General features: G+C 45.5%; 1 protein-coding gene across 3 annotated transcripts in view; it reads left to right on the top strand.

Annotated features, from left to right (window-relative positions):
- RELT (RELT TNF receptor) overlaps nt 1-24,564 on the top strand; it is an 83,287-nt gene that overhangs the window by 49,883 nt on the left and 8,840 nt on the right. For all 3 annotated transcript variants that reach the window (XM_081860556.1, XM_081860558.1, XM_081860557.1), the window contains exons 3-10: nt 530-637; nt 3,382-3,560; nt 5,412-5,497; nt 9,583-9,840; nt 15,812-15,892; nt 17,985-18,066; nt 19,770-20,018; nt 21,388-21,568. In XM_081860556.1, the coding sequence (XP_081716682.1) occupies nt 530-637; nt 3,382-3,560; nt 5,412-5,497; nt 9,583-9,840; nt 15,812-15,892; nt 17,985-18,066; nt 19,770-20,018; nt 21,388-21,568 (1,224 nt within the window). The remainder of the gene's footprint in view (nt 1-529; nt 638-3,381; nt 3,561-5,411; nt 5,498-9,582; nt 9,841-15,811; nt 15,893-17,984; nt 18,067-19,769; nt 20,019-21,387; nt 21,569-24,564) is intronic.

Genomic DNA, 24,564 nt, shown 5'->3' with positions numbered 1-24,564 from the left:
CCACCCAGGAAGAATGGCAGACGAAGGTGATGGACTATATGGAACTGGCGGAAATGACTGGCAGAATCCGAGACCAGGGAGAAGAGTCGGTGGAAGAAGATTGGAAAAAATTTAAAGTTTACCTACAGAAACATTGTAAAATTAAGGAATGTTAGAAGGATGTTGGAATGAAGCTATGTGGTTTTAGCAGAAATGTTATAAAGGATTAAGTAAAAATGGATTGGTAATTAGTGAAAGAGGAGAATGTAAAATTATAGTATATCAAGATAAATTTTTAGGATAAAAACAAAGATGGAAAGGATTTGCTGAAATATCTAATTGAGCTAGAATACAAAAAAGGGAGGTGTGAGGAGGTCAAGGAAATAAGCAAAGGAAAGAAAGTTATGTAAAGGTTGGATTTGTGTTTGGGGTTTTTTTGTGGTTTGTTTGTTTAACTTTTTCTATTTTTCTTTCTGTAACCTTCAAACTTTAATAAAATCTATTATAAAAAAAAACAGAGTGCCAAATTCTCTCCCTTTTCCTTTTTTAGGCCTTCTTCTGGCATCAGGCACAAGCATGCGGCAGTCAAGAGTACTGGAGTTCCAAAGGCTACTGTCTCCCTTGCGAAGGGTGTCCTCCGGGAGAGGAGCCAGACAGGGTAAGCAAACCTACCTGAGATGTTTCCGAATGCCTGGCCTCTGCAGCCCAGCTGCATCAGTGCTAAACGGGTGCTTTCGTTTTCATTCATCCATTTAAAATCAAAGTTTCTAGTCCCTATGGATCTGAATCTACTCTTGGAGATACTTGATGCTGCTCTTGTGGGGAGGGGAAAAACCTTGTGGCAAAGCCTACTGGCATTTCCAAAACCAAAGGGGTTGCTGAATTATATTTCCCCTAAATTATGCAATTATTTGCGTCATTTCTGCAGGCAGCACATTTCAGCACCGAATCAGGACCGAATCAGCAACAACATTTATTAATGCCAAGAGCTTTCATTCACAAAACATGCCGCTGCCTCAACATGCATTCACATTAATAATAATAATAATAATAATAATAATAATAGCATTGCCGGGTTTATTGAGGGAAATGGCTTGATTTAAAAAATGTTCCTCTTTTGGTTTTGCAGAATGGGAAACTATAGTATTCTAGCATTCTTGTCTATTTATGCTTTCACCTAACCACGGGCAATTAGATGTGTCTGACAAAGCTACAGCCTGAAGGTTTTACACTCACAATTTTTAGTTTTCTTTTATATGTTGCAGCATGCATGTCGTTCTCGGAACGGGAGCTCCTCAAAGCTGAAAAGGCCTTTCTGGGGCGAAGCATGCTGGGCCACATTTTTGTGGCTGTTCTTTTTAAGCTTTTGCTTCCAAATTGGCATCGCATTAGCACTGTTTTCTCCTAACTCCAGGCAGCTGTGTTCTGTAAACAAGACAGCCATTGAGCAATGCGCCTTTCTATAAACAGGGCCTACTATATTAACTGCCGCTTATTTTTCTTCCCGATGGTTGCAGTCCCTTTAGAGCAGGGTAGATTTGATTTAAATCAAATCAATTTAAATCACTAGTCAGTAAGACTGGATTTAAATCATTTTTTTTACAGAAAGACTCATTCTTGTTGGAATAATCTTGATATTTACAACCAGAGGAAGATTTCATTTTTGGAATAATACACTTTCAGAGTAGTTTTTACAGTTATATCAAAAATTACTGATTTGGTTATACTATTAGAAATACATTGACAGGTAATTATGGAATTATTGTGAGGTTTAATAAGTTAACTGTTTATATTTGGTCAACTTTTCTGCTGTACTTTATCAGAAGGAAAAAAATAATCATTTCCTTAATAACAATTTAAACAATTTATTTAACTAAAACAATAACATTATAGCATATGTATCCATGTTTGTTAACTGACGTGGTTAAACGTGTTTAAAAAACAAAACTTAGACTGAGTTTTAGCACACATGAAAAACTTAAAACAAATCCTTATTTCCTGATGAATAGCCTCTGGACTATAATGTAACTTAAAGAGAAAACTATCTTTAGCAAGATTTTTCCTCCAAAAGTATTTTATTTTAAAAATCTGATTATTATTTTTTTAAAAAATCTGATTAAAATTTTAAAAATCCAATTATTTGAATTTTTTTTAAAAAAAAATCATTGATTTTTTTATCCACCCTGCTTTAGAGCCTAGACCTTTAGATTATACAGAGCTGATGCTCAACAGCTTCTTCTCTCTTTTTTGCCACAATCTGATTTCCTGCTTTTCCGTCTCAAATCCCATTTCCCACTACGAAGGCCAGTAGCAAAAAAAAAAGAGCATATCCAACTTCAGCAGGGAGGAATCTTGTGCATTTCATTCACTGTTTGCAACGTTCAAGCCCAGAATCCAGCCTTTTAATAGGGAACCCTCTCACCCGCCTTGCGAGTGTCGTGAAGATTCCGCCACAACCCAGCGGTTGACGTCAGTCCAAAAGCTGGAAGGGAAGGGAAGTGAGGTGTAAGGAACTACACACATCCCTGCCTGGTTCAGCTTGTGGCATCTCAACCTTTAAAGCCTAGGACCCACGTACCTACGGAACCGCCTCTCCTGGCATGCCCCGCGGAGGACCTTAAGGTCCACAAATGACAACACTTTGGAGGTCCCAAGTCGCAAGGTCGTTAGATTGGTCTCAGCTAGGGCCAGGGCCTTTTCAGTACTGGCCCCGACTTGGTGGAATGCTCTGTCACAAGAGGCCAGGGCCCTGTGGGACTTGACATCTTTCTGCAGGGCCTGCAAGACGGAGCTGTTCCGTCTGGCCTTTGGTTTGGACTGTCTGACCCTTATGTTTCCTTCCCCTTATGGTTTTGATCTATGGGCTACTTTTAAAATGAGGCTGCATTTTAAATTGTATTTTAACCTGTATTTTAAATTGTCCCCCCCCCATTATGTTTTTATTGTGATTTTATTGGTGTTAGCTGCCCTGAGCCCAGTCTTGGCTGGGGAGGGCAGGGTATAAATAAAATTTATTATTATTATTTTATTCTATCAGAATGGATCAGAAACTAGCCGAGCTATCTGGCCCCCTCCCCAAATCTAGTATGTATCTCACCTTACTTTTCAGCCAGACCAAACTTGTAAAGGGAGCACAACTTTATTATTATTATTATTATTATTATTATTATTATTATTATTATTATTATATTTGCATTCAAGCCCAGAATCCAGCCTTTTAATAGGGAACCCTCTCGCCCATCTCACGAGTGTTGGGATTTTCGTGAAGATTCCGCCACTTCCCAGCCACGGACTTCAGTCCAACAGCTGGAAGGGAAGTGAGGTATAAGGAACTACACACATCCCTGCCTGGTTGAGCTTGTGGCATCTTAACTCTGCTTTTTCTTTGATTTCCCACCCTAGACATGTGGCTATGGGAAAGGACTGGGAATGATTTGCAAGGCTTGCTCGACGGGAACCTTCTCTCCCAGCTACGGGCTAGAATTCTGCTTGCTGCATACCCACTGCGAAGCCAAGAGAAGGGTCCATGCCAGCCCTGGAACAGCCGTGGCGGACACCTTGTGCGGGGACTGCATGCCCGGGTAATGCCGCTTATTGCTTTACCGTCTGTTCTCTTGCAGGGCAGACACACCTGCGCCAAACCCTCCCGCGCTGCGGGCAGCGTTGCAGCTCTCTGGCAAACACGGAGCCTTGTACGAGAGTCAATTGGCAACATACCGGCATGTCAGAATATAAAGTTTTGCACAAATGTGAAATTGTGGCAGGATTTGGATTTGAACTTACTGCATTTTTCGCTCCATAAGACGCACTTTTTTCTTCCTGAAAAGTAAGGGGAAATGTCTGCGCGTCTTACGGAGCTAATGTGTGGTCCCTGGAGCCGAATTGCCCAGGGGCGAAAAGCAGATCATGGTTTGTTTGTTTTTTGAAAGAGGGAAGGGGGTGTTGAAAGGAAGCCGCTGATCGGCAAGCGATCGGGAGGGAGATAAGGGAGGCTAGCAATAAAGGAGGCTGCCTGGGAGCGGGGAGGTAAAGACAGCAAACTTGCAAGGAGAGGAGACAGGTAGACTAAAGCAATGAGGAGAGAAATTAGAAGAAAAGGAGGAGCAAAATACTGCTCCAGCTAAGGAAAAGACACTAAGGCAAACAAGAGGGAAAGGAGTGTTGAAAGGAAGCAGCTGATTGGTGGGATCGGGAGAGAGATAAGGGACGCTAATGATAAATGAGGCTGCCTGGGAGGGGGGGGAGGTAAAAGCCCACGGATCCTCAGGATTTTTACATTGTTGTTGTTGTTTAGTCGTTTAGTCGTGTCCGACTTTTCGTGACCCCATGGACCAGAAGCGGCAAATTGCAACCAGCACATGCGCAGACACGGGTTGCGTTCTGCTCATGTAGCGAATGGGGCTCCGGAACGGATCCCGTTCACAACCAGAGGTACCACTGTACTTCTGTCGTGACCTAACTCTTGCCTGTGTTTTCTATGGAAATGTCCACATTCATTCATATTCATATTCATTCTGTGCAAATGTCCATATTCGTTTCCGAGCATAATTCAAAGTGTTGGTGCAGACCTTTAAAGCCCTAAATGGCCTCAAAGGCCCAGTATACCTGAAGGAGCGTCTCCACCCCCATCGTCCAGCCCGGACACTGAGGTCCAGCTCCGAGGGCCTTCTGGCGGTTCCTTCACTGCGAAAAGTGAGCTTACAGGGAACCAGGCAGAGGGCCTTCTCGGTGGTGGCACCCTCCCTGTGGAACGCCCTCCATCAGATGTCAAGAAAACAAACAACCACCTCACTTTTAGAAGACATCTGTTGTTGTTTTTTTAAAATAATATTTATTGAAATTTTCCATACAATAACAAGACAAAAAACAAAAATTAATTAATTAATTAAAAAATTAATTAATTGTCGCTGTTTTGTTGTTGTTGTTGAACATATGCTGTATGGTAAATTAATAATAATAATAATAATAATAATAATAATAATTATTATTATTATTATTATTTATACCCCACCCATCTGGCTGGGTTTCCCCAGCCACTCTGGGCGGCTTCCAACAGAATATTAAAATACAATAACCTATTAAACATTAAAAGCTTCCCTAAACAGGGCTGCCTTATGGACCTAATAAGTATCTAAAGCCATTTGCACATAAGAAATGAGCAAACCAGTAATATTTGAGGGAGCAGGCTAGCAGGTGGGGCCTATTACTTGCATCATAGTGCCTACGCAACACAAAACACTGTTGCTGTATGTAGGTTTTATTTTACTTGTTTTTTTGTCTTATATTTTGGAAATGTACATCCAGCTGTGAAATTTCAAAGTCTGGAGGGGACCTGTTGGGGATCTTTGTCCTGGTGGGATATGCCAGTTTCTCTGGAGCATCTCTGAGATGCCAGCCTTTAACCTGATCATCTCTCTTCTTTCCATCCACAGATATTATAGCCCTGAAGGTGAGACAGACCCAAACGCCACCTGCCTGCCTTGTTTGTCTGCCCCCAAAGGCCTCCCAGGATGCTCAGGTGAGAGCAAAAGATGGCGGAGGTGCAAAAAAAAGGGAATGTTTTATTTCCATTCAAGCTGGAGAGGGAAGGAGCTGGCTGGGCGTGGTCTGCAGGTTAGGTTATCTTGCTGAAGTGAAGCAGCTCAGGGCCTGGGTGGGAGATCACCTGGGTTACCTTCAGTTCTTTGATGGACGACTTAAAGTGACATAAAAGATGTTCTCCCCAGCAACTGTGCTCCTCAGGTGTGGCACTGCTTGAGAGCACCAGGTTCCCCAAAGGTGTGCTTAGCTTGTCCCAGAAAAGAGGCTTTTAGTGTTGCAGCTCCAGCCCTCTGGAATCATTTGCCAGCTGGAATAAGACAAGCGCCTCGCATTGTGATATTTAGCTACCTCCGGAAGACGGTTTTGTTTAAAAAGGCTTTCCCTGAAGTGTGAGCCAGTCGTTGGATGGGGGATTGCGAGTTGAGATTCCTGCATTGCAGGGGGTTGGACTAATAATAATAATAATAATAATAATAATAATAATAGTAATAGTAATAGTAATAATAATAATAATAATTTTATACCCCGCCATCTGGCTGGGCTTCCCCAGCCACTCTGGGCGGCTTCCAAAAAAATATTAAAATAATACAGTAATGCATCAAACATTAAAAGTTTCCCTAAACAGGGCTGCCTTCAGGTGTCTTCTAAAAGTCTGGTAGTTGTTCTGCTCTTTGACATCTAGATGACCCTTGGGGTATGATTTTATGCAATGGGATAAAATTGTAGAAATAGTTCCGCCGCTTTTCATTCATTGAATTTGTAATCTTTTGCCTTTTATCTTGTATACCACGGTGGCAGCTCTGTTTACAAAATCTCCAATGCAATAAATGAAATTTAAAGGGCAAAGTAAAGGTAAAGGGACCCCTGACCATTAGGTCCAGTCGTGACCGTCTCTGGGGTTGTGTGCTCATCTCGCTCTATAGGCCAAGGGAGCCGGCCTTTGTCCGCAGACAGCTTCCGGGTCATGTGGCCAGCATGACTAAGCCGCTTCTGGCGAACCAGAGCATTGAAACGCCGTTTACCTTCCTGCCGGAGCGATACCTATTTATCTCCTTGCACTTTTGGCATGCTTTCGAACTGCTAGGTTGGCAGGAGCAGGGACCGAGCAACGGGACCTCACCCCGTCGCGGGGATTTGAACCTCCGACCTTCCGATTGGCAAGCCCTAGGCTCTGTGGTTTAACCCACAGCGCCACCTGCATCCCCTAAAGGGCAGAATACAAGTGTACTAATAAATATTACAGCAGTTGAAAGGGCCTCAGAGTTTGGAACTTCATAGGGAGAGGCAAGAAATGCGAGTTGACTGCTGCTGCTTTCTTATTCTCTTCCTGGGAAAGTTGTGTTGCGTTGAAATGTGGGGTGTGATGTGGTTGCCCCAGATGCTTCCCTTCCCCATGTGAGTGGCAGTGGGGGAATATTCCAGGCAGTGATACCATGTCACGACTTGCTTTAAAGTGACATGTTAATGTTACCGGGGCAAGTACATTTAAAAAATAAAAACCCAAGAGTCCCAGGATGAGTTGCTAAATTTCTGGTTTTTGTCTATTTCTCTCTGATTATTATTTTTCTATATTATCCTTTACTGCCCTTCACCCTCAGATCCCAGGGTGGGGTACCACAGTTCAAAATACATCATCAAAAACCGTTTAAAGCAAATTAGAATCACGAAAACAGGGCGGGTCCTAAAAACAGACAACGGCTTGTATATAACACAGCGCTGAGTGGAACTTGAAGGATTAATTACAACCTGATATTCTCTCTTGTGTCACACGAAGAAAAGTTGATTATAGTGAATCATGCTAATTCTCTTTGGCTTCTTGTCAGGTGTGCCCTTTGGTACACCTCAGCGTGTCTCAGTGCATGTGCAAACCTTCGGATTAACTGGGTGGGTCTGAGGGATTTTTTGAAACCTGTATCTCTTTCAAATCAGAACCAGTGCAGGCGGTGAAGTTCCTGTGTGAGTGTCTGTAGGCGATTGGAGGATGGATGGCAGTTAACAGATTGAGGTTGAATCCTGACAACACAGAACTACTGTTTTTGGGGGACGGGGGGCGGGCAGGTGTGGGGGACTCCCTGATCCTGAATGGGGTAACTGTGCCCCTGAAGGACCAGGTGCGCAGCCTGGGAGTCATTTTGGACTCACAGATGTCCATGGAGGTGCCATAAGCTCCATCTGGAACACAGACTGAGGCCCTCCCTGCCCGCAGACTGTCTCGCCAGAGTGGTGCATGCTCTGGTTATGTCTCGCTTGGACTACTGCAATGCACTCTGTGTGGGGCTACCTTTGAAGGTGACCCGGAAATTACAACTAATCCAGAATGCGGCAGCTAGACTGGTGACTGGGAGTGGCTGCCGAGACCATATAACGCTGGTCTTGAAAGACCTACATTGGCTCCCAGCACGTTTCCGAGCACAATTCAAAGTGTTGGTGCTGACCTTTAAAGCCCTAAATGGCCTCGGTCCAGTATACCTGAAGGAGCGTCTCCACCTCCATAGTTCTGCCTGGACACTGAGGTCCAGCACCAAGAGCCTTCTGGCGGTTCCCTCGCTGCGAGAAGCCAAGTTACAGGGAAACAGGCAGAGGGCATTCTCGGTGGTGGCACCTGCCCTGTGGAATGCCCTCCCACCAGATGTCAAAGAGAACAACAATTACCAGACTTTTAGAAGACATCTGAAGACAGCCCTGTTTAGGGAAGCTTTGAATGTTTAATAGGTTATTGAATTTTAGTGTTTTGTTGGAAGCCGCCCAGAGTGGCCAGGGAAACCCAGCCAGATGGGCGGGATATAAATATATTATTATTATTATTATTATTATTCTGAACAAGGTGGTGTAGAAAGGCAGGAAATTCCAAGCCCTAGGATTTCTGTTTCCACCTCTGTGTAGTCTGGCTGTCAAATACCAGAACGGGTCCAAGGGGCACATTGCAGTTCCTTACAACACAAGGTGCGAAAGCATCACGGCTAGTCAGACATACCTTGCAACAGGAATTTCTGCAGGGCAGATGGTGGCAATAATTGTTGATACCCAAATGTTGAAAAAATTCATGGTTGATTCATCCATCAGGCATGCCTGTGTGGCAAAGGCAGGTTGTAAAATTCTGCCACAAGCATGCATTCTAATGAACACTGTAGAAATGATCTCCAGGTGAAATGTGGATTTTGTTGTAAGTAGGAACAACCAGGATGTGATGTCAAAGGGTGTTTTAATTTGATTACACGCCCTGCTCCGTTGACACCACTGCTTTGCTTCCAGATGCCTAAAAGGCATTTGACACAATGGAATGGGCTTGGTTGTTTTTATGTTGCCAACCGCCTTGTGACCTTCAGATGAAGGGCAGCGTATAAATTTGATAAATAATAAAATAAAGTAAATAATAATAAAGCCTTTGAGCGTCTCGGCTTAAAGAGAGGGGAGCCACTAAGGTCAGCTGTGCTTTCAAAGCCTACTGTAAGTGAGCATCAAGGAAAAGGGAGGATCTGGGAATTGTTGGTTTCTTGCCCCGTAAAATTAAATTAAAGCTTTTAAAACACATATCCAACATACAACATAAAAATACAATTCTAAAGAATCTCCTGGACTTCCCTCCTCCCCTTTGTGGGTCCCGTTGTTCTTGCATCTTTTGTGATTATCCAAACCTTTTACTTCTCCATTATATCCAAAATTCGCCATTGAACTACAAGTGTTACTCCAATCCTACTAACGATGTTAACTGTTTTCAGTGGTTTGTAAGATGAATTATAAATTTTCTTCCCCATTCCTTATTAAAACTTTGGTCTTCCTGATTTCTGATTCTTCCGGTCATTTTTGTCATTTGAGTATAATCCATCAACTTAATCTGCCGTTCTTCTCTGGGAATTGTTGTAGGGAGCTGGAATGGTAAAGTCCAAATCCATTAAGGCCACAGTGCCTGGTTTCCATTGGGACTGGGATGGCAGAAGGCAGGGAGCCCATCAGTTGTTGGAGCTGGAGCCAAGGACAGGGAGGGGGTCACCCCATGGCTGGTGGTACATTCTGGTTGATCTTGTGATGCCACCAATGTCTCCCAATTCCTTACCCTCTCAGGATCCAGGAAGTGGCTGACCCGCCTGGCACGCAACGCCGAAGCTCTGCAGAGGCGGGACAACAAGATGGCTGCCAACGGCACCCGAGAGGGGAAGCCGGAGGAGAGCGCCACCCAGTACGCCGTCTTGGCCATTGTCCCAGTCTTCTGCGTGATGGGCCTGCTAGGGATCCTCTTCTGCAACCTGTTGATGAAGAAAGGCTATCACTGCACCGCCCAGAAAGACACGGACGAGGAGGGGGCCAAATCTGAGAGGAACGGTGAGCCAGGGCAGGGCCAGGGTGGGATGTGAGCTCTTCCGGATTATGATCTCCATTGGCGCTCCCTGTATTTCAAATCATCGCATTTTGCAAGCGGTGCGGAGTGCACTTTTCAGGGAGCTATTAAGGCAACAGAGTAATTTATTTTTGTTTGTTTGTTTATTTGTTTATTTATTTATTATATGGACCCCACCCATCTGGCCAGGTTTCCCCAGCCACTCTGGGCAGCTCCCAACAGAATATAAAAAACACAATAAAACATCAAACATTAAAAACTTTCCTAAACAGGGCTGCCTTCAGATGTTTTCTAAAAGTCAGATAGTTGTTTATTTCCTTGACATCTGATGGTAGGGCGTTCCACAGAGCGGGTGCCACCCCCAAGAAGTCCCTCTGCCTGGTTATTATTCAAGGTATAATAATTCCCTTTAATTCTGCTTCCAAACTGTTATTCAATCCAGTTACAATCCAATCTTAATAATAATCCCTTATACAACAGCTACCGTGTTCTAACTTCAATTTGTGTTGACACATTTAATAACTTATGATCCACAAGTGAAGTTCTCCTTTCTTCTTCCTGTGTGTTGTGTTTAAAACCATATTGTTCCTTTTGGTCCTTGCCAAATATTATGTCTATCTTGGTTATTCCTGATCCCCATCATGCCTTGTACGCAAGGCTATCGTATTACCTCTTAGTCATCCAGGAAGCATTGGAGAACAACGAATAATGTCAAATTATGTGTGGATGTTTCAGTATAATCCCACCACCAATGCAGTTATTAATGCCCGTGGGTGGCGCTGTGGTCTAAACCCCTGAGCCTCTTGGGCTTGCCGATCGGAAGGTTGGCGGTTCGAATCCCCACGTCTGGGTGAGCTCCCGTTTCTCTGTCCCAGCTCCTGCCAACCTAGTAGTTCGAAAGCACACCAGCGCAAGTAGATAAATAGGTACCGCTGTGGCAGGAAGGTAAATAGCGTTTCTGTGTGCTCTGGTTTCCGTCACGGAGTCCCGTTGCGCCAGAAGTGGTTTAGTCCTGCTGGTCACATGACCCAGAAAGCTGGACAAACGCCAGCTCCCTCGGCCTGAAAGCAAGATGAGCGCCACAACCCCATAGTCGCCTTTGACTGGACTTAACTTTCCAGGGGTTCTTTAAAAAAGGTAAAGGTACCCCTGACCATTAGGTCCAGTTGCGGATGACTCTGGGGTTGCACGCTCATCTCGCTCTATAGACCGAGGGAGCCGGCATTTGTCCACAGACAGCTTCCAGGTCATGTGGCCAGCATGACTAAGCCGCTTCTGGCGAACCAGAGCTGCACACGGAAACACCATTTACCTTCCCACCGGAGTGGTACCTATTTATCTACTTGTACTTGAGGTGCTTTTGAACTGCTAGGTGGGCAGGAGCAGGGACTGAGCAACGGGAGCTCACCCAGATCATACACTTGGGGCTAGATGAGCTGACTTGATGCAAGAGGGCTATATCCATTTTCTTCTGGTGTAGCAAAAAGGACAGGCTGCATGCTCATCTTGGGTGCAGATCCTGCACCCTTCTTCCTAGACATTGCTTAAAAGCAGCTCCACCCTTGGCTGCGAAGTCTGCCAGCAGCAGAGCTTTTGTGGCGCATCATCTATTCAAGGCACGTGCCCATTCTGAAGGCGTTGGTTGTATCGGGGAGTGTCCATTTGCTTCTTTAAAGCTGTCATCTGTACAAACAGTCATAATCTCCTTTGTGCTCTTTGTTGTGTGTTGGTTGGTCCTGCTGTGCTTGTTCCACTCTGCCTATGGGCAGGGTAGAAAAGACAAAGCCGAAGAAGGGCTGCCAAGATAGGGCCGAATTTAGGTTTGATGAGGCCCTAACCTCCTGAAGGTAATGGGGCCCTTCATATGTCCAGCTGTCCTTTGTCAACAACAAATGGTCGCTGTTTTTTGTGTTGAATATAAGGTAACTTATGAACCTAATAGATATCTCAAGCAGAATGTAGGCACCATATACAGTGGTACAGTGGTGCCTCGCAAGATGAAATTAATCCGTTCCGTGAGGCTCTTCGTATAGCGGTTTTTTCATCTTGCGAAGCAAGCCCATTGACAGCTTAGCGGATTAGTGCTATTAGCGGTTTAGCGGCTTTTAGCGGATCAGCTGATAAGCGGCTTATCAGCGGATCAGCTGATAAGCGGCTTAGCGGCTTAGGAAAAGGGGGGGGAAGGGGGAAAAACCCGCAGGAACTCGCAAGACATTTCATATTGAGAAGCAAGCCCATAGGGAAATTCGTTTTGCGAAGCGCCTCCAAAACGGAAAACCCTTTCGTCTAACGGGTTTTCCGTCTTGCGAGACGTTCGTCTTGCGGGGCAGCACTGTACCTCGGTTTATGAACTTAATCTGTTCCTGAAGTCTGTTCTTAAACTAAATCCGTTTTTTCCCTAATGAGGCCTCCCGCCGCCAGTGCCCTTCCACTGTTTAGCTTCCGTTTGTTGTTGTTGTTGTTTTGTCGTTTAGTCGTGTCCGACTCTTCGTGACCTCCTGGACCAGAGCACGCCAGGCACTCCTGTCTTCCACTGCCTCCCGCATTTTGGTCAAACTCATGCTGGTAGCTTCGAGAACACTGTCCAACCATCTCGTCCTCTGTCATCCCCTTCTCCTTGTGCCCTCCATCTTTCCCAACATCAGTGTCTTTTTCTGGGAGTCTTCTCTTCTCATGAGGTGGCCAAAGTATTGGAGCCTCAGCTTCAGGATCTGTCCTTCCAGTGAGCACTCAGGGCTGATTTCCTTCAGAATGGATAGGTTTGATCTTCTTGCAGTCCATGGGACTCTCAAGAGTCTCCTCCAGCACCAGAATTCAAAAGCATCAATTATTCAGCGATCAGCCTTCTTTATGGTCCAGCTCTCCCTTCCATACATCACTACTGGGAAAACCATACCTTTAAATATACAGACCTTTGTTGGCAAGGTGATGTCTCTGCTTTTTAGGATGCTGTCTAGGTTTGTCATTGCTTTTCTCCCAAGAAGCAGGCGTCTTTTAATTTTGTGACTGCTGTCACCATCTTCCGTTCGTAGACCAAGATAAAGTTCACTTCCGATTTTGCAGAGTTCATAAAACGAACAGTTCGTAAACAGGACTGTTTGTAAACCGAGGTACCAGTGTATATAGAAATGAGTAAACCAGTGATATTTTAGGGAGCAGGCTAGCAGGTGGGGCCCATGACTTGCATCATAGGAGCCTACACAACACATAACTCTGTTTCTGTATGTAGGTTTTATTTGTTTTTTATCTTATATTTTGGAAATGTACATCCAGGTTTTTTTTCCTTTAATTTTTTGGTGGGTCCCCAGAGAGTGGGGCCCTAAGCTATAACTTGTTTAGCTTATACGTAAATTTGGCACTGGCCAAGTGACAACTTGGCCAGCATTGCTGCCTCAGGGGAGGAAGAGAGTGTCAGAGGAAGAGGAGTTGGCCAAGGGGAAAGCCCAGATTTTACCGGCAAGGCTGCAGCTGTGGACCAGGAATCCTGCGCATAAGTCTAACCCCCACTATGAGGTCATTGTTTACTCAGGAAGGTCGTAAGGAGCTGATGGGTTCCTGAACTCCACCACAGAATCTCCAGAAATTGTCCCCCTCCCTCTTGTATCACCAGCAACAAGCAGGCTATTAAATTAAAATCACGAAACCTTTGCTCACAATATTGGGGCAAAGCTTTTGTTAAGCCAGGTAGCATTACTCAGGGCGAAGCATAGCTGCCATGAGGGTGTTTCTTTGTTTCACAGCAAATACACATCGGAGCTAGACTTTTAATATTTCTGTTTATGGTAAAAAGAAAAAACTAACCTCAAGGCAGTTTACCAAAAAAGACAAAACAATAAAGTTATCAAGAAGAAGAAAACGACAGTAATTTCGAAAAGTTAAAATGGCAGATAAAAACTTGCATAAACTTTCTAAACATCTGGGTAGACTTTTCTAAACAGCAATGCTTTCAGCAGCTGTCAAAAATAGTACAGCGAAGGCGCCTGAGATCAAGAGGCAGGGAGTTCCAGAGTTGTAGGTGCTGCCACACTTAAAGATCAAGTTCTTACAAATGTGGGGCAGGTATGTGGCACCTGTATTGGTGCCAATTTCTTTTTTTAAAAAAAATAATATTTATTAAAGTTTCAAAAAAGGTTACAGAAATGAGAAAGAAAAAAAAACACAAAAAATACAAAATACAGAAAAATTAAAAACAATTAAAAACATTTCAATCTTTCCATGTCTTGTCTTTCATTTACGTGTTTCCCTGACGTCCTCACACCTCCCTTTTTTGTATTCTAATTCAATTAGCAATTTCAGCAAATCCTTTCCATCTTTACTTTTATCTTAATAATTCGTCTTAATACGTTGTGACTTTACATTCTCACCTATTCATAATCCGATTTTACTTATTTCTATAAGATTACTGCTAAACCACAAAACTTCATTCCAGCATCCTTCTAACATTCCTTAATTTTACAATGTTTCTGTAAATAAACTTTAAATGTCTTCCAATCTTCTTCTATCAACTCTTCTCCCTGGTCTCGGATTCTGCCAGTCATTTCCGCCAATTCCATGTAGTCCATCACCTTCATCTGCCATTCTTCCCGGGTGGGTAGGTCTTGTGTCTTCCAATACTTCACGATGAGTATTCTTGCTGCTGTTGTTGCATACATAAAAAAAATTCTGTCCTTCTTTGGCACCAATTGGCCGACCATGCCCAGGAGGAAGGCCTCTGGTTTCTTATTGGTGCCAATTTCTCTGACAGAACCAATTGAGAGGGCATACGTTGTATGGTTGCCGGACATATGGCAGCTCATGTCTGCAGTATAGATTTTGGCAATTTTCATTTAAAATACAGCGGAACCTCGGGTTGTGAACATGATCCGTGCAGGGGGCACATTCGCAACCCACTGTGCCGCCTCTGCGCACGCACATGACGTGATTCGGCGCTTCCGCGCATGCGCAAAGAGCGATTTAGCACTTCTGCGCATGTGCGGGCACCGGAAGTAACCCATTCTGGTACTTCCGGGTTTCGGCAGGTCCGCAACCTGAAAAAACACAACCTGAAGCGTCTGTAACCCGAGGTATGACTGTATTTACATCTCCATGTCTGTTATCCCCATTTGTCATCCGTCTAAAATGCCCATAGTCTTTGTTACTTTACAAGTGAGATTAAAATCCTGCTAATGTTCTCATCTGCTTACAATGGTCTCCTAAACAGATTATATTTTTTCCCAGTACTGTGGTACCTCGGGTTACAGACGCTTCAGGTTACAGACTCCGCTAACCCAGAAATTGTGCTTCAGGTTAAGAACTTTGCTTCAGGATGAGAAAATAAATTGTGCTCCGGTGGTGCGGCGGCAGCAGGAGGCCCCATTAGCTAAAGTGGTGCTTCAGGTTAAGAGCAGTTTCAGGTTAAGAACGGACCTCCAGAACGAATTAAGTACTTAAACCGAGGTACCACTGTAATAATAATAATAGCAATAATAAGAATAATGAACTACTACATAAATAGCCAAACAGGTAAAACATCAATACAGTGGTACCTCAGGTTAAGTACTTTTTGTTCCGGAGGTCCGTTCTTAACCTGAAACTGTTCTTAACCTGAAGCACTGCTTTAGCTAATGGGGCCGCATGATTTCTATTCTCACCCTGAAGCAAAGTTCTTAACCTGAGGTACTATTTCTGGGTTAGAGGAGTCTGTAACCTGAAGCGTATGTAACCCGGGGTACCACTGTAGAAACAACTGAAGCCAGTGCCACTGTATTTGCCAAGTCAGCTTGTGGGCCAAACTTCTGTGTAAAAAGATATTCTGTAAATAAAAATGTTATCGCTGCACAAAGTACGAATGAGCCTTCCAGTAGTTCCAGGGACTGACTCGCGTTACCTACTGACCCTTTATGACTCAGCTGGCTTCAGAGCAGGTCAGCAAAGCCAGGGAGAGCGTTTTTCATCCCGCTGTCCTTTTCTCCTTAGGGAATAGTCCTGCCTACAGAATAGAAGATGCCAACGAAGACACCATTGGAGTCCTGGTGCGTCTGATCACAGAGAAGAAAGGTGAGCGAGCCTTGCGCAGGAAAGAGGGGGGCCGGGGACCTTTGCTTTATCCGTTTGTTATGGGTGGTCAAATTCCCTCCTCCTTGAGTCCCGTTCATTGGCAGGCTCAGTGCCAGAGCCTCTGCCTGCATGTGTGGGAATGTTCAGGGTGGCAGGAGAGGATATATTGTTTATTAATATCCTTCCCAACTTGTGCCAGCAAGTTCCTTTGCTTAGCAGAGCTTACATTCCCCTTTACACAGCAGAAAACTTGTTGCAAGTCTTTACAGAAGATTGGAAGAAGTACAGTGGTGCCTCGCAAGACGAAAAGAATCCGTTCCGCGAGTCTCTTCGTCTTGCGGTTTTTTCGTCTTGCAAAGCAAGCCCATTAGCGGATTAGCGGATTAGCGCTATTAGCGGCTTAGGGGCTTAGCGGATCAGCTGATAAGCGGCTTAGCGGCTTAGCGGATCAGCTGATAAGCGGCTTAGAGGATCAGCTGTTAAGCGGCTTACCGGCTTAGCGGATCAGCTGATAAGCGGCTTAGAGGATCAGCTGTTTAGCGGCTTAGCGGATCAGCTGATAAGCGGCTTAGCGGATCAGCTGTTAAGTGGCTTAGAGGATCAGCTGTTAAGCGGCTTACCGGCTTAGCGGATCAGCTGATAAGCGGCTTAGAGGATCAGCTGTTTAGCGGCTTAGCGGATCAGCTGATAAGCGGCTTAGCGGATCAGCTGTTAAGTGGCTTAGCAGCTTAGCAGATCAGCTGATAAGCGGCTTAGCGGCTTAGAAAAGGGGGGGGGAGGAAAAAAAAACCCGCAGGAATTCGCAAGACATTTTCGTCTTGCGAAGCAAGCCCATAGGAAATTCGTTTTGCGAAGCACCTCCAAAACGGAAAACCCTTTCGTCTAGCGGGTTTTCCGTCTTGCGAGGCATTCGTCTTGCGGGGCACCACTGTACTGTATTTTTCGCTCTATAGGACACACCGGACCCTAGGACGCACTGGACCATAGGAGGGGGAGAACAAGAAAAAAAATTGTTTCTTGTTCTCCCCCTCTAAAACAAGGTGCGTTCAAGGTGCGTTCAAGCGCAGGTCAAGGAACAGCACAACAGCAACAGCAGGTGAGGGAACAGCCTTGCCTCTGCCCCCCGAGCTTGTGGGGCTGGGGGGGGGAGCGCTGCTTTCCCCCACCGCCAGCCTCAAAGATCCCTGAAGCCTTTGGAGCGCAGCTGCACTCCAAAGGCTTGCGGCTTCGGGGACATCCTTTGTAGCCTCTGCAGGGCAGTGCAGCCATCCCAAAGCTAGAACAGCGAGACGGAGGGCTGTGAAAGCTTCCATTCGCTCCATAGGACACACACACATTTCCCCTTCATTTTTGGAGGGGAAAAAGTACGTCCTATAGAGCGAAAAATACGGTATATGAATTATTTGAAGAGCAACTGTAATCAACAAATTACGCTAGTAGGACTACAAGAAGTTTTGTAAGGAGAAATATACAAAGTGTTACAAAGTAGAAAAAGATAGAGATATTGGTTATGAGTTTGAAATGTAATAGGGAAGATAAGAAATGCATACTGAGAGATTAGATTGGAAAATTTTCAGACAGGATTGATGGAAGTCAAAAATTTGAATAAGATGTAAAAGTATGTTTAATTACTGTTGAAAATGATATGTTTAGAAAAAACTAATAAATAATTATATTTAAAAAGGAAAAAAAGATAAGAAAACATGTTGCAAACTCGTGTGAGTTTCTTAAGACAATACGCAATTCAGTCTGGCTTGTCCAGGTTGAAATGCGTTGTAATATTTTCCTGGTAAGACCCCTTGAATCCCTCCTAATATAATAAAGACACCACAGTGTTACTCGTAAGTAACAAAAAGAAAGTTTACTTGGGATCAGGCAGAGCACAGTGAGATCCCTGAAGGCAGCCTTCAGGCTTAAAGTTACAAGTGTATGCAAACAGGTTTACCCCATAAATGAAGACACCTTAATGAGGACTAGTGGGCTTGCTAGGCTTCGTGTTGCAACGATGACTCTCTTCCTCCTCCTTTTTCGCCTCCTGTTCAACGGCTCTGCTTTATTTCCCCTCCCTGTCCCTCTCATTTGCCGCCGACAGAGAACGCCGCAGTCTTGGAGGAGATGCTGAAAGATTATCACAGCAAGCAGGTCTTGCAGCCCATCTATAAGCCCGTCAACAAGTAAGAAGTGTGGCTTTTTCTTTGCTCCATTGATCATTTTATTACGGCCATAGACCAGTAGTTTTAAAAATTAGCTAAAATACAAAATTGTAAACGCAAGAATGAACTTTATTTGCGTCAGCCATTGCCCACAGTAACAAAAGAACACCGCGATATACATAGAACAAAATAAAGAGTTGATTATATAAAAGCAAGGTATCTGGATCTTTTTCCTCTCCCGCTGCCCCCTATCATCACCCCCTCCCCTCGTTAGAGAAACGGGGCCTTTTATGTGAACAGTTTGGACTACAAAGAGATGGCCCCCTATCTAAAAAGAGAGAATCACATAAGCTCCCCTCCCATGGCTCGCCGTTGCAGCTGAGCTATAAACAGGCAGCCCTGTTTAGGGAAGTTTTAATGTTTGACCTTTTATCATGTTTTTAAAATTGGGAGCCACCCAGAGGGGCTGGGGAGATCCAACCAGCTGGGCGGGGTATAAATATTATTATTATTGCTCATCTTAAACTTTGCTAAATGTAACTGCATCTTAGTAATTTATTTTTTTCAACTGAATATGCTCTGTGTGTTGTTTGCATGGTTGTGTGTTGGTTTGTACGTATCTTGTGAGAGGCTCCCTGGGTGATGATATTATTATTATTATTATTATTATTATTATTATTATTACCACTAGCCAGGGAGCCTCATGACAGGGGATTAGACATAGTTCCTCTCTCTGACTGCTGCATCATCCTGTATTTTTATGGTATGAACTGCCCAGAGATCTACGGGTGAAGGGCGGTATACAAATAATAATAATAATAATAATAATAATAATAATAATAATAATAATAATAATAATCCTGGTTCTCAACAACCAGATTCACCCATTACATTTTTTGCCCACGATGAGGAATAGGGCGGCGCAGACACTGAAAAAGGATGTAATATTAAGCTGAACCTCTATGGGACCACCTCTCCTGGTCTGCCCCACAGAGGACCTTAAGGTCCATGAATAACCATAGTTTAGAGGTCCTGGGCCCTAAGGAAGTCAGACTATCCTCCACCAGGGCCAGGGCCTTCTCAGTGATGGCTCCGACCTGGTGGAATGTTCTGGCCCAGGAGACTAGGGCACTTGAGGATTTAACCTCCTCCTGTCGGGCCTGTAAGACAGAGCTATTCCGCCTGGCCTTTAATTTGAATTCAGCCTGATCTTTTATTTCCCTTCTCTTCCTTCCCCCTCCCCTTTTATGAAGATCACCCGCTCTGAGACCCCACAGCTAATTCTCCCCTGGCCTCCTCGCTGGCCCAAGTAGGACCAATTCAGCCAGCTAGCCCTGGTGACTATCTAATGCTTTATTAGATGGATTTCCCCCAAATTGATTTCTGAACTTTGAATTTTATTGTTATTCATGTTTTTTTACTGTATCTTATGCTGCTTTTACAATTAAGTGTTTTAAATTTGAGCCCGGTTTTTGAACCGGGAAGGGCGGGGTATAAATAAAAATTTATTATTATTATTAAGAGTAAAACCTTATAATTGTAGAAATTGAAGGGAAACCCAAAGGTCATCCAGTCCAACCCCTGCCATGAAGGAGTTGATGGAGTGATTCCTGGCGTAACATGATCAAGTTGGGTGGTGAACCTGTGGGGTGGCCTTTGAGGGGGTCTCTGTTCTCTCCTCTAACGGTGGTCCTTTCCCCTTCTCACCCCCTACCCCCACTTAGGCTGCATCTCCTGCCTCAGTTTCCCCACATCTGCAGGCACCAGCACCACCTGCACACAGTCCAAGGCTTGGCCACCCGCCCGGGCCCCACCTGCACCCGCTGCAGCCAGAAGAAGTGGCCGGAAGTGCTGCCATCGGCAGAAGCCACGCCGGCCACCTCCATCGCTCCTGGCAGCGCCACCGCGAAGCTCGCGAAGCCCGGAGGCAAGGCTGGCAGGCCGGGAGAGATCACCATCCTATCGGTGGGCAGGTGAGTCACGGAACAGGCCGCTTCATGCTTTGCGATTGTACCGCGCGAAGCTCAGGCACTTGGTGTCCCGGGAACTACAGTGGTGCCCCGCAAGACAGACGCCTCGGAAGACGAAAAACTCGCTAGACGAAGGAGTTTTTCGTTTTCTTAGCCGCTTCGCAAGACGCATCTCCCTATGGGCTTGCTTCGCAAAACGAAGCTTGCCCCGCAAGCTCCGGGGATAGCGGGGAAGCGCAGCGCGTCTTCCCCGCTGTCCCCAGACCCCTTTTGAACCAAGGGGATAGAGGGGAAGGCACGCGGCGCTTCCCCTCTGTCCCCGGAGATTGCGGGGCAGGCAACGGGGAGAAGCAATCTTCTCCCCGCCGCCCCTTGCTTTAAACAGGTCCGGGGACAGAGGGGAAGGCGCGTGGCGCTTCCCCTCTGTCCCCGGACGGTCTCCATAGGAACGCATTGATTGATTTTCAATGCATTCCTATGGGAAACCGTGCTTCGCAAGACGAAAAACTCGCAAGAAGAAAAAACTTGCGGAACAAATTAATTTCGTCTTGCGAGGCACCACTGTATCATTTTGTTCAAGTCAAGTTGATAGTCCTTAAGATTGCAAAGGCTGGCCTCGAAGCTACAAGGCTCTGCTACATTTCCTCCCAAAGGCAGCTCTAAATTCCCTAATGCTCGGATCAGGGCCACCCTAGGGAAAACAACACGAGAACGGGCCTTTTCGGTGGTGGCTCCCTGTCTCTGGAATGATCTCCCCAGAACTCAGTATAAAAAAATAAATCTATATATCTTTCCTTTCTCCTCCTGTGATGGAACTCCTATTTGGGGACTTGCCTAGCTTTTTTCTATATAGGACCAGTCTGGAAAGTTAGCCTCGGTGAAGACTTGATGTTTTCATCCCCCCAAAAGTTTTTGATTTGAGTTTCCATTGAAATGAGGCTGTGTTTTAATGTTTAAATGTTGTATTTGAATCTTGTTTTTAAGTTGTATTTCAATCAATTTGTTTTTGTATCGGGTGTTAGCCGCCCTGAGCCCGGTTTTGACGGGGTATAAATAAAATTTATTATTATTTATTATTATATACACACACCAAAGGGGCACCATTGAGGCTCCCAGCCTGTGTGTACGTACACAGATGTGCATGGGTGAATCTTTGACCAAACTGGGCCAAACTGGGCCTTTGACCTGGGTGAAATAAAGCCCATTTTCAACCCCTGGTTTGCACAGACAAGGGGCCGCTGACTCTGCTTGCTGCGCTCCCCAGCCCTGCCTTCCCTGGCCAACTGCAGAGCGTGACAACCACCTTACCTTTCTATGTATATAGCAAGATAAGATACACCATTTATATACGGTGTTTTGTTTTGTGGCCCAGGTTCCGCGTGGCTCGTATCCCCGAGCAGAAGCCCAGCCCCTCGGAAGTGAAAACCGTTTCAGAGAGCGTGGGGGCCGAGCCCGCCGAACCCCCCTACGCCTGCCTCGTCCCGGAGGAAAAGCCACTGGTCAGCAACGGAGTGAAGCCGAAATGGCTTACGACGGCAGATGGCCGACAAGAGGTGAGTGGGAGAGGCTGGGAGATCTCTAGCACCAAACACACACGCTCTGGATTGAGGTCCTTAGAGCCTGCAAGGCTCTTTTCTGAGAGAAGCTGGTCTGATTTAAGGAAATTTCTGCCCTCCCTTTTGGCAACGAGGAGGAAAAGTCCCTTGAGGCAGCTTCTAGATTAAAAGGCAGGAACGCAGGAAACCAAGAAATACTTTAAAATGGCTCGAACAGCAGTAAGAAAGGAACGCAGAATGACCGGGTCATTTAAAAAGGAGGGGAAACTAATATGAATTTAGAATCCTGGTGAAATTTCCTGTCTATTTGTATGTCACTGATTGATTGATTGATTGATGCCTTCTTTAAAGACATATCTATCTTGAAAAGAAGCCAACCGAGGTTTCTTTCCCCCTTGCAAATTATTATTATTATTATTATTATTATTATTATTATTATTATTATTATTATTATCAATACCCCGCCCATCTGGCTGGGTTTCCCCAGCCACTCTGGGCAGCTTCCAACCGAATATTAAAAATAATACAGCATCAGACGTTAAAAACAGGGCCACCTTCAGATGTCTTTTAAAAGTAAAATAGTTGTTTATTGCCTTGACATCTGCTGGGAGGGCGCTCCTGGGGAGGGAACAGTTTGTTGTTGTTGTTTAGTCATTTAGTCGTGTCTGACTCTTCGTGACCCCCTGGACCAGAGCACGCCAGGCACTCCTGTCTTCCACTGCCTCCCGGAGTTTGGTCAAACTCATGTTGGTCGCTTCAAGAACACTGTCCAACCATCTCGTCCTCTGTCGTCCCCTTCTCCTTGTGCCCTCCATCTTTCCCAACATCAGGGTCTTTTCCAGGGAGTCTTCTCTTCTCATGAGGTGGCCAAAGTACTGGAGCCTCAGCTTCAGGATCTGTCCTTCCAGTGAGCACTCAGGGCTGATTTCCTTCAGAATGGATGCCCAAACTAAACAGTGCCAAAAGCAATTTCATAATAACATAGCAAACTCATATTGGTAGCTTTGAGAACACTGTCCAACCATCTCGTCCTCTGTCGTCCCCTTCTCCTTGTGCCCTCCATCTTTCCCAACATCAGAGTCTTTTCCAGGGAGTCTTCTCTTCTCCTGAGGTGGCCAAAGTCTTGGAGCCTCAGCTTCACGATCTGTCCTTCCAGTGAGCACTCAGGGCTGATTTCCTTCAGAATGGAGAGGTTTGATCTTCTTGCAATCCATGGGACTCTCAAGAGTCTCCTCCAGCACCATAATTCAAAAGCATCCATTCTTCGGTGATCAGCCTTCTTTATGGTCCAGCTCTCACTTCCATACATCGCTACTGGGAAAACCAGAGCTTTTACTATATGGACCTTTGTTGGCAAGGTGATGTCTCTGCTTTTTAAGAACAGTTAAACTGTGGCTAACAGAGATGAGATTTCCTGAACCAGAAGAGGCCTATTATACTCATCTCGATTTCTAGATAAGATGGGAGCCCAGATTTACCCACAGTGTTGATCTCCAGGGGCGGGAAAACCGTGGCCCTCAAAGTGTCAAGGAACCATAGAATTGTGGAGGTGGAAGGGACCCGGGGGTCATCTAGTCTGACCCCCTTCAAAGTTCTTGGACTCCCAACTTCCATTAACCCCAGTCAGCGTGACCAATGGCAACATCTGGAGGGCCCTGGGGTCCCCATTGGTAGCGTAGATCAGAGGCAAGGAAGCTTTGTCAAGGTGGGGGCCACATCGCCTTCTGGACAAGGTTCTGGGGGCCACATGCTGGGTCCAGAGGCAAAATGGATGGAAATCTTGCCTTTGCACAGCAGGAATCAAAGAACCATAGACTTGTGGAGTTGGAAGGGGCCACTGGAGTCATCTAGTCTGGCCCCTTGCAATGCAGGAATCTTTCACCCAACCCAGGACTCGAACCCCCAACCCTGAGATTTAGAGTCTTATGCCCGACCAACTGAGCTGTATACACAGAAACCCCATTCTAAGCTGCCATTGCTCTTCAAACTCAACAAAAATATGTGCGTTGAGTGCGAAGTAGGCCTCTTGAGGGGCGTGGCCTGAGGAGAGTCCCAAGGGCCAGGAGGAGACCCCTGCAAGGGCCACTTTTTGCCCCTGAGCCTGAGGTTCCCATCCTTTGTGCAGCTGATGCAGTAAAACCTCAGAGAAGCACAACAAGGAGAAAGAGGGGAGGTTATTGCTCAGGCATAGGCAAACTCGGCCCTCCAGATGTTTTGGGACTACAACTCCCATCATCCCTAGCTTACAGGACCCCAGTGGTCAGGGGTGATGGGAGTTGTAGTCCCAAAACATCTGGAGGGCCGAGTTTCCCTATGCCTGTCCTTGCTCTGGGGGGTCCAGCTCTCCTCCCAAGCCCAGAATCTCATGAGCTGCCCAGAACCTCCACTGCGGCGGGCAGAAGTAGGTGACCCAGCAGCCCTGTAATTCTGTTGACGTTTGCCACAGACAGCCTAGTTTGCAAAACAAGAGATGACTAAGGCCGACGCTCGGGGAGAGAGAGGGAGAGGAGCTTTGCTGCCAGCCAGGCTAAATCGCCCGTGACACCGTTTGGAGTGTTATCACACAAATTAAATGACGGAGATATTCTTACGTACGCCTCCCTCGCTCTCTGGAACGGTGTCGGCTGCTTTCTGCAAGGTTCCCAAATCTCTCCATGATGAGCTTTTTGTCCTTGGAGGGTCCACAGCTGAACCCCCTCCCCCTGAATTCCAAGCACCGGTCTCCCCTGCACACCTGGGTGGAGGTGATGGGTACACAGAGCATCGCCCTATGTAGCCCTTTTCGACCTCAGAAGAAACAGCTCCCTTCTGGTGACAGCCGAAGCTAGAATTATTTTTTTCCTTTCTAAGCAGATGCTGGCTCAGTCCCTCTGGCCACGTGCAGAGTGTCTTTCGTACAGACGCTTAAGCCATAGAAGGCTGGGGTTTTTTAATTATAATTTTTTATTAATTTTGACATATTAATTATCATTCCTACAACAAAACTTCACTTC

This window comes from Podarcis erhardii, assembly GCF_964252035.2.
Source record: "Podarcis erhardii genome assembly, chromosome: 4".
NCBI classification, from domain to species: Eukaryota; Metazoa; Chordata; class Lepidosauria; order Squamata; family Lacertidae; genus Podarcis; species Podarcis erhardii.
The sequence above is the reverse complement of the archived record's forward strand: the minus strand, read 5'-3'. Positions and strand labels throughout refer to the sequence as shown.